Here is a 10,455-nt window from a genome sequence, read left to right as displayed (position 1 = left end):
TCTTGCTATTGTGACACGCTACGTCCAAAAACCTACCTCTTCTCACATCTAGATTCCATGAGGATTACCACAGGGATCTTTCCAAAGTTGTTTCGTCTTATCATCAACATTGTCTAGAAGCTTAGACATCAGGGTGATGTCTCCCGTGAGAAGATTTACAAGTTTTGGCTCGGTACTCCACGTGAAGAACCATGCAGCCGTGCCATCTATGCTAGCCACCCACTTTCTATCGTCGGCCGACGATGCACCAGGCGGCTCTGCGAGGACCATGTCGTCGCAGTCACGGCGTAGGCCCGAGGTCGACATGCCCCCGAAGTTGACGACGGAGTGTACAATGATGCCGTCACATGGCATGAGGAGCCACGGCCGGAACATGGGCCGCGTCCGTGGAGAGTGCAGTAGTCCTGCACCACGCGACGACATGCAGACGGTATGTAAGGGGACGAAGTCGGCAGGTTCATGTAGGCAGCCGGAGATGTCGAGAAGCAGTTCCGGCGGCAGGTCCGCCCACGGTGGCCTCAAGGCAGACATGCCGCGCCGGACGATGATCGAATCCAAAGAGATCACGATCTCGTATTCACATAGAGCCACCGGAGTCCTTTTAATCTCTTTTTTTTTTAGTTGAGGGGAGGAGTCCTTTTAATCAATCGTTGTCTGTTCTTATCGTTTCTCTGGCAACCCATATTAATACTTCTGGCCCAATCGATTTCACGTGGCCGTGGCTTGCTGTTTGGTTCTGAATCACATATACAAATTCTGGTGGTAGGATCCGATACGGGTAAAAGGGGATGCACATTTCGAAGGTGGCTGCAGCATTTAATTTGTGCAATAAAAATATCAAGGTCAGATGTAAATATTCAGATCTGGTTCATTTTAATCAGATGGAGAGATGATGCCTTTTTGCACCCTCTAACAAGCAACTCCTCTGCGCCCCATATAAGAGAAGATGTAGCGGACAGCCTTTTTGTCAACGAAAACTGGTGGTGCAGAGGTAATAAGGCATTTTGTTCATGGTTTAGTGGGACTGCACTCCGGCGATCCGAAAGTTAGGGATTACATTACAGTTCCTATGTAATAAAGAATCTAAACGAACAGCTTCTTCCGCACGCACATCTGTGACGGCGAACCACCATATTTGCATCTCTTGTTGCGCACTCAAGCTTGATTGAACCCCTGGACGGACGGACGTACGTTTGAGGATACCTACCTAGGTGGACCTGGTGAAAATGGTGAGTTTGTTCTTGTCAGCAAAGCAATGCTGCTCTCATGCATCTCATTCGGCTTGCTTCAAGTCCTGTCCTTCACTTGTATCCCCTTGAGGGGTGAGCTTGAACTAATAAGATTGAATATCTTGATATATGTAAGCCTCGCATGAATAGATGATTACTTAGTCGAGCCAAGCGAGTACTATTTAAAAAAAAATCAGAGAGGAAGGGGCAGATGGCGAACACGGCGGTGAGCGGAGACTTCGGCGCGCGTGACGAGCGGCCGTCGAGGAAGGGGGGCGATGCGGGCGATCCCGATGACACGAGATGGGAGGTCTCGTTTGCGCCTGATTTCCGATCGCGACGCTCGATCTTGTTCCAGCCAGGGATTCTGCTTCTCCGACACGAGGCGCTCCGACTGGTGCTGCTCGACGCCGGCGGGCAGACGGTTGACGCGCGGGCGCTTCGGGAAGGAGAAGGTGAGCTAGAGCACCCAAATGCCCTCCCCTCGCCGGCCAGCAAAAAACAGAGCACTGTGGAGTGCTCTGCTGTGGCGATGGGGTATATATACGCAACTCATTTGTCTCGGTTCGTGGCTGGAACCGGGACTAAAGCTCCCCCTTCTGTCCCGGTTCGAGCCACGAACCGGGGCCAATGGCTGTGGGCCAGGAGCGAGGCCCATTGATCGCGGTTCGTGCCTAGAACCGGGACAAATTGGTCCAGACGAACCGGGACCATGCCCACGAGGCCCCGGCCGGCCCCCTAGGCTCACGAACCGGGACTAATGGGATGGCCAGGCCCGAACTGAAGCCCTGTTTTCTACTAGTGTTAGTGCTCTTTACGCAGCTGTAATTATGTACAAATAACTTCATGCAGTACAGTTCAACTTTGGAACCTTCTCTACGCTCCAAGATGTAACAAATAACTTTGAATCCACCCTTCATTTTCTTTCTGCTGAGACCTGCACCGTCCGCGCAGACGGCGAGGAGCACGGCAACGGCGACAAGGGCCATTGCTTTCTGCTGAGACCAAAGCAAAGTGGATCTCTGCTCTGCATGCGCGTCCATCGTCTGCTTTGTTTTAGTAGCACTACTTTTTTTATGATTGGTGTCGTAGGACAGGCACGTTCTTGCTGGCTTGAGGATCACAACCAAGTCTTGTTTTACGGAAAGATACAAAGGAGAAATTAAAGCATGACGCCACTGATTGCAAGCTTCAATCTACGAATAAAGCAGAGACCACCTGGTTGATTCTCACGTACTACGTGCATGGGCCCTCGGGCCGGGTAGTAGATTTTATTTTTCAAGGAGGAGGATCACCCCATAGCTTTTCTTTTTTCTCTTCTATTGCTTTCCTCTTGCCATCCTTTTTTTTTTGTGAAATCTCTTGCCATCCTTCTCGCCATGAACCGGAGCAAAAACCAACCAAATATTTATTCTTTTGTTCTTCACGGGTTTTTTCGCCTCTACTAGCTAGAACTAGAACCAATGAATTATTTTTTCGCTGCTCCCATGGAATGTCACTCATTAGAATTTTCCCCGCCGATATGATAGATTATCACGCTCCATATCTTCATGTGCGTCTCCGGCCAGGACTACAATCCACTGGTATTAGTAATAGGCTAAGAAACACTTTGTTGGAGAGCTCGTTACTTTGCGTAAGTTTATTTATAATTACTTTCTCTATCCCCTTCTTAGTAACAAGCCAGGAAATAGCTTGTCATATATAGATGTTCTAACTGAGCTAATGACAGATATAGAGAGTAGATATGTTTTAGCAGGTCCTTGTCCTGCGCGCCAGCTACGTTCGGAAATAAAGGAGGCGGCACAAGTGTGCAGCACGCAGGAATGAGGAAAGGGCAAAGCACCAGCAGTCCAGCACAAAAGCAACAAGGAACGAATCCATTCCACTGTCATCATTCCCGATAGACTCAAAGCAGGCAAAATTGAAAAGGAGAGGCCCTTAATTAGGTCCTTAATTATCCTCCGAACGCAGAGCGCAATCAGGAGAAAAAATCCAAGTCCATTGAGGTGCACATCTTATTTTCTCTGCGGGGAAGGAGGTGCACATCTTATTTTGTGCGCTCCATCGCCACCTTGAGGTAAATCTTGTTGGTGCCTTTTTCCAGTGGAGCATGTCTTGTGCATCTCTTAACAACTTGTACTGATGTTCAAACTGACAATCAGGTCGATCATGAACTGCTCCGTTGATCAAGATGCACTTGCGGCCTTCACTAAGCACGTGGATGGGCAGTTGCTGCGAGTCAACGCTCTTCTGGTAGTGCACACTGTCTTGATGGGAGTCATGGTCGGCATAGGCGCCTACGGCCATCGCTATCGCCACCATCCATTGACCCGCTACCTCTTCCTTGGTGTGACCATGTTGTTTCTACCCACCGTCTCCTATATTGTCTCCACCACTAGTAATCAGCGTGCCATCGCCGTTCCATTTGGGAGGAATTTGGAAACCATTTCTATGGTTTGCTACCCAATCATCCTGGGTGTCTTAGTATGGTCTGGTCTTGTTCAGATTGTCGGTATCAATACTGCTGTAATAGTTGCTGGAGATGCTAGAGAAGCTCGAGACATTGCACCCCCTGCGGTATTTCTTGTTGAAGCAATATGGATTTCTTACCTTATGGCCATCGCAGTTCCACAATATCATCTGGATTCTCCTTGGTTTATTTTTGCACCATGGGCTCTTATCTTTGCCAAATTACTTTTGAAGTATTATTCATGGTACAAGGCCAGACAATCATTAACACTTGCACACAATCCTCGTCTTATTGTTGGATACATGGAGCAGTTACAAGATAGAAGCCACCACGTAGATCTAGCAAGACCTCCCCCACTTATAGTCACGGGAGAGGATGCTGAATCAGTACAGAAACAGCCTCATGGTTATACCTTCAAATGGATATCCAATAGAGGTCATAGGACAAGTATAAACAATGGCATACTCACCATGGACAAAGTTTGGCAGATCTGCGTCATGCTTCCGACCTCGACAGCACATCTGCTTAAAGATGTATGCTTTTCGTTCGCATTGTTCAAGTTGCTACGGTGTCGATTTGCAAGGTACACAATTGCTGATGCTGGCTTCATGAAGGCCCGTAACTTTTTACGGCTTGTATTGCTCGAGGAGAGAGATGAGGAAAGGGTACTTGGGGTGATTGCACATGAGCTTACTTTTCTTCATGATTATTATTATTCTTCACTCCCAGTTTCATACTCAAAGAGTTGGCTGCCCATTTTGAACATATTTATTTCACTCTTAAGCATCAGTTACTGCATATTTTCCATAGTTTTTCTCACAGTGGTCAAATATGGTACTTTTGGTGAACCACAGTTAGCTTGTTACAAGCACTGCAACGGCACTGATGAGTATAGGCACTTCAGAAGTGTATTGTTTGAACGCATGTCACTGTGTTCACTTGCTGCACTAGTTTTGCTTGCTGAGATGAGAGAGATTGCTTCGTACATCTGCTCTAACTGGACAAAAATAGCCCTTATCCGCTGCTATATAAACAATGCTTCTTGGCAACAATCTCCTACCACGAAGAAATGGGTTGGCAATCTATTGCAGTGTAGATGCAAGATGTTGAAACATTGGGAGGACAAAATGTACTTGTGCTCAGTCATAGTGCTCCACCCAAGGAAAACTCCAGTGGCTCTTCTTCGTCGTCTCATTAATCTTCCTGACCAAAAGAAGAAGGTACCAACAGCGGTGAAGGTTGCTATCATCCATGCATTGAGAAGGCATGTGCGAGCCGGAAACAATGGCGTGCCATCTCTGCCCAAGATCCTGCAGCAGCTACAAGTCGGCGACAGCCTACTTTGGACGTTCAATGGCGCCAAAGGTACAGCTGACATCATGCTTGTGTGTCACATCGCCACGACCCACGAGCATCCTTGAAGTAAGATCAGACCCACAGCTTCCTCCCTCTGACCACAAGATTGTTGCTACTCACCTGTCACGGTATTGCGCCTACCTTGTGGCCCACTGTCCTCAGCTACTCCCTGACTTCGACCTCTGGTGTAAGGGCGTGTTTAAAGACGTTAAGAAGGAAGCAGAGCACATCCTCATCGGTGTTATCAGGCCTGAAGCAACGGCCCAGGTGAAGTACCAGAAGCTATCCGAGCAGCTGAGCACAAGATCAGAGCATGAGGTGCTCAAGAATGGTGTGGAGTTTGGGAGGCGACTGGTGGAGCTGCCTGCAGGAGAAGAGAAGGCGTGGGAGGTTCTTGTCGGCTTCTGGTCGGAGATGATCCTGTATGTCGGTCCGTCGGACAACCTTGATGGGCACGCCGAGGCCATCGCACGGGGCGGCGAGCTGATAACGCTCCTCTGGGCGTTGCTCGGTCACCTAGGGTATGTCAGCAGGCCCGACGATGCAACCGCAGACGCTGCCACTGCATGCTAGTGCTCCTCCTGGTACTGATGTTCTATTCATGCTTTTTTTTACTATTTTTTTGTACCTCTCTCGTTGTTTCTTCATTATTTCATCTTGAATGGTCGTGGTTTGCTGTCGTCTTGGATGTTTCATGTGATGGACGGATTTATATGTACTACCAGTACCAGTGTTTATCTTGAGTTTTGTGAGTGGCACTCCGAATCTAGTGTCTGGATGAGTCTTTAGTATGGTACTGAATTGTACTGGCTTCCTTTTTTTAGTCTTTTTTTTATTTTTAGACAAGCTTCCTTTTGTACTACTACCTCTGTTCCATAATGTAGTGCCTATAGATTTTTGCAAAAGTCAAACATTACAAACTTTGATCATATATATAGAGAAAAGTAGATACATCTAGAATACCAAACGCACATCATTGGATACATCATAAGTTATATTTTCAGAATATACATGTTTGGTATTGTAGATGTAGACAATTTTCTCTATACACTTGATCAAAGTTGGCAAAATTTGACTTTCACAAAAAATTATAGGCACTATATTGTGGAATGGAGGGGGTATGTTATTATAGCCTTTTTTTTGGAATAACTCCAAGCAGAGGCAGGCATAGGTCAGACTCTATGCATTACTCTGTTTGTAATGGCAAGATATCCTTTTGCTTTCAGACAAAATATTAGGATGCCTCATCATGACCTGTTCGGGAAGAACTCCGACCATTGGTCTATGGTCAGCGACGGTCGGGACGCTGGTTACGTTGCCTGTCCTCCCCTGGCTCGAGTGGTTCTCACTGGTCAGAGCACTTTCTCCCTTGACGAAGTCCGCCTTCGTGTCTTTACTGCTGGCCTTGTTGCTACCTCCTCCATCCACAGGGAACTTCTTGCCGCCGGCGCCAGCATCTGCTGGCCTTGCCGTGTCCTTAAGGCTGCAGGTATGACGCGAGAAATCATCGGGCTCGGAGTCGGAGTCGGAGACGGTGTTTGAGTTGGAGTTGGAGTCGGAGAACTCATCGTGGTTGAATGGCTCCTCCATTTGTTGGGCCTGTGGCTCTATGACCTCGGCTATAATACTTGGAAGCTCTGGTTTCGACACCCTTAGCGGCGGGTACCCTGCAGCACACTGTGGCGTCGGGTCCATCTTCTTTGCATCTCTGCTGCCCTTCTGGCCTTTGAGGTCATCATCTAAACTTGTGTGCTCTGTAGGCCCCTTGTGTGCACTTAACTGCATTATGTTCTATTCCCTTTTGTTCTTTTCACAATCTTGGTTGTCCACACAAGACACTGATGGAGGAAGCTCCTTCAAGGCAGATCCGCTTAGGGCATCTCTAGCCGTTGGCCCCTCAGGGGGCGTCTAAAAGCGCCGCCTGGGGGTGAGCCGGCGAAAAAAACGGCACTGGGGGCGAGTCGGTCCCCAGCCATCGGCCCCCAGGGCCGTCTCCAGGCGCGTATCTTAAAGAAAAAACAGAACTGTTCGGTGAAGTTATGATAAAAACTAGTTAAATTTCGGTCAAACATTACAAATTTTGGCGAAATTCGGCCAAACATTACATTAACCTAATATAAAAAAAGAAATGGGCTGAAGTCGTCGCCGTCGTCGCCGCCGTCGTCGTCGTCGGTCTTCTCCTCCTTGACGCGGGTGCCCCTGCTGGACCCCTGCCCGGCGTCGCCATGGCGAACAGGCGGCGGCGCGTAGTCGTCGTCGTCGCTGTCGCACAAAACGACGACCCCGCCTTCCTCGCGGCCGCGTCGGCGCTCCTCGAAGCGGCGTAGGGCGGCGCGCTGGCGCTCCTTCTCCTTCTCGCGGCGCGCCTTCTCCATCGCAATGGAGTCCTGGCGCGCCCATTCGAGGGCCGCGTCGTCGTCGTCGCCGAACTCCGCCTTCACCGGCGCCAGCCCCGGCTCCGTCTTTGGCTTGACGAAGCGCGGAGGAGCCGACGAGGGGGCGCTCCGGCCGCCCTCGTTGATGACGATGCCGGCGCTGCGAGTGCGCCGGCCGAGCGGCGTCTCCGCCGCGGGCTCGGCCTTGACGCCGAACAGCGCCGGAGAGCCGGAGGAGTGAGAAGAAGAACGGGAAGATGAGGAAGAAGAGGAGGTGATGAACCTCCTTGGAGCCCATGGCCCGGCGCGTCGGTGCTGCGCCGGGGCGGCCACCCTCGCCGGGGGGTACGCCAACGGCGGGTCGTTGCCGCCCTCGAGGTACGTGAGCACTCCCTCGAGTGTGCGGCCGGGGATGCCCCACCAGAGGTGGCGCCCCTCGCTGTTCTGCCGGCCATTGACCACCGGCGCGCCGTTGGTGGACGCCAAGCGCTGCTGTTGGCGGTGCTCGAAATACGCCGCCCAGGCCGCGTGGTTGTCGGCGGCGTACTGGGGGAGGGAGAGCTCGGCGACGGGGAGGGACGCGCGCACGATGTCGACCTCCTCGGCGAAGTACCTCGGCTTCGCCACGGCGTTGGGCAACGGGGGAATGGGCACTCCCCCGGCGCTGAGCCTCCACCCCGTCGGCCCGGCGCGCATGTCCGGCGGCGCCGGGATGTTCGCCTGGAACAGGAGCCAGGACCCCTGTTCGCGGAGCGAACGGCAGCCGAAGCCGTTGGCCGCCGCCGTATCTCCGGGGAAGCGTTCTGCCATGGCGAAGGCGGGGCTGGGCGGGCTCGGGAGAGGTAGAGGGAGGGGCTGGGCGGCGGCGCTCGGGAGAGGTAGGGGGAGGAGGGGCTGGACGGGCGGCGAGGGGCGGGGCTGGTGTGGGCGCTGGTGAGTGGAGGCCGCCGGCTTTTATAGCCGAGCCACACCCGTGTGTACGCGTGCGAGGGAGGGGAGGCGCCGGCGCGCCGTCCCGTGACGCGCCGCCCGTGAGAGGAATCAATGGCAAGGCTGACCGGCGGCAGCCTTGCCATTGATTCCCCGCGGGAACCGAGGCCGTTGGGGGAAGACGAGGCGCCGAGTCGCTGACGCGGCTGGCCCGCGTCTTTTTCGCGCCAAAACAGCTCGCCCCGGCGCTCCCAAGTGCCCCCCAGCGCGCCGGGTTCGGCATGGGTCCGCCGGCGCTGTTTTCGGCCCAAGCCGGCGAAAATCGGGCTCCTGGGGGCGCGACTGGGCCGTTTTTTCGGCGCCGGCGCGGAAAAAACGCCTGGGGAGGCCTTCCTGGGGCGCGACTGGAGATGCCCTTACCTGCAACAAAGAAGAAAGTGGTGGATTTAAAAGGAATCATTTTTTTAAAACAAGTAGTAAAAGGAAACATTTGCACAAACTTAAATTAGCACTTCTCTGCTCACAGTAAAAAGTACATCACCGTTTACCATATGATTCAGCTTTTCCACTCGACTTTATTGCAGGATCATACCTGGTGTATGGAAGACCCTGGATCGTCTCTTGATTCTTCAACACTGTCCATCTCAGTCAGCTTATGAATTATCCCGTCGATAGAAGGTCTGTTGTGTTGGTTAGCATCCACACAGGTTAGAGCTATCTCAATGCAGCACTGCACTTGAGGATTGTTTGCGTCTATTGATTGATGCCACTGCAAAGTTTAGACATATAGTAAGGGATGACATATATATTTCTATCACATCGCAGGATGCCTCTGCATCATGCGAGGCACACATCGATATCTAGGATGACAATAGGGTGGCTATTCTATGTAATTCTTGAGTTTGTGGTGTATTGTAGCTTGTTGTCCTTATTTTTTCTTCGTTTTGCCTTCAATCTGAACTTTTGATAAACGATGGATGTGTGCATCATCGGATGCAAAAGGCAAGAGGGAAGCTTTTTATTTCATTATCTATGAAAACACGTAAGCTAGGATGCCTTTTTGTTTCACTACCTAAAGAAATAAGCTAGGATGATACTATACCCATCAAGATTCTACCTTGACAATTGAGTTTGTTTCATAAGACATTGCTCGCCCCATTGTAAAATAACTTTTATGGTTACTCTTTAGACAAATATATCAGTAGAAAATATAGTTGTATGTATTAAACCACACATTGCATGAAATATCTAATGAATGAAACTCGACACCTCACAAATCATTTTTTTAAATTATCTGTCAATGCTAGAGAAATTCAACTACCTGCTCTTAAATTTCATATACTTTTGAATGGATAATTCATAAAATAAATTTGTATATAATATCTAAGTTTTTCTTGAAATATAAATGTTTGCTAAGTTATACATAGTCTAAAATTCCTAGAAGGGAAGAATATTGCTTCTGAGAATTTGAATACTACTCCCTCTGTAAAGAAATATAAGAGTGTTTAGAGCAGTTCTCTGCTAAAAATCGTTAATCACATCAAGTGTATCTTAGGCATCCTACCACTAGGTGCACACAAATTAAAATCAAAGGGAGATGAGAGATCAAGTAATGGTATTCCTTCATATGGTCAGCGGTTATAACTATACCACAATATATATGAAGGCAGTAGTAGTTCACTAGTGCAGAACCGGGCAATAGCACCGGTTCGTAAGGCCCTTTAGTGCCGGTTCCACTAAAGCCCCCCCCCCCCTTTAGTACCGGTTCAGCACGAACCGGTGCTAAAGGGCAACCACGTGGCATGAGCCAGCTCCGGGGGCCGGGAGCCCTTTAGTACCGGTTGGTAACACCAACCGGTACTAAAATGTTTGGTTTTTTTTGGTTTTATGATTTCTTTTTCATTTAATTTTGTGTTTTTCATTTTAATTCTTTTTCGTTTGCTGGTATTTTACGGTACTACACATTGTACACGTTATGCATATATATATAAATAGAATTTCTAGTAGAACCAATCATATATATATCATCAATGTCTCACAAACCACCATATTAATTTACACATACACACATGTATAGCTATATACAATTTCTCCT

At 49.7% G+C, this 10,455-nt stretch overlaps 1 protein-coding gene across 1 annotated transcript; it reads left to right on the top strand.

The window, feature by feature from the left end:
- The first annotated feature begins 2,779 nt into the window (after positions 1 to 2,779).
- LOC119358535 lies at positions 2,780 to 5,852 on the top strand. The gene is made up of 2 exons (XM_037625029.1): positions 2,780 to 3,306; positions 3,392 to 5,852. The coding sequence occupies exon 2, from the start codon at positions 4,966 to 4,968 to the stop codon at positions 5,626 to 5,628; it is 663 nt and encodes a 220-aa protein (XP_037480926.1). The 5' UTR covers positions 2,780 to 3,306; positions 3,392 to 4,965; the 3' UTR covers positions 5,629 to 5,852.
- The last annotated feature ends 4,603 nt before the right edge of the window (positions 5,853 to 10,455 follow it).

The sequence above is a fragment of the Triticum dicoccoides genome, chromosome 2A, assembly GCF_002162155.2.
Source record: "Triticum dicoccoides isolate Atlit2015 ecotype Zavitan chromosome 2A, WEW_v2.0, whole genome shotgun sequence".
Classification (NCBI taxonomy): Eukaryota; Viridiplantae; Streptophyta; class Magnoliopsida; order Poales; family Poaceae; genus Triticum; species Triticum dicoccoides.
This window is presented reverse-complemented; position numbering and strand designations above follow the sequence as displayed.

What these genes read in the sequence shown, in the direction of transcription:
- LOC119358535 (XM_037625029.1), top strand. Translation starts at nt 4,966, where the DNA reads ATGTGCGAGCCGGAAACAATGGCGTGCCATCTCTGCCCAAGATCCTGC.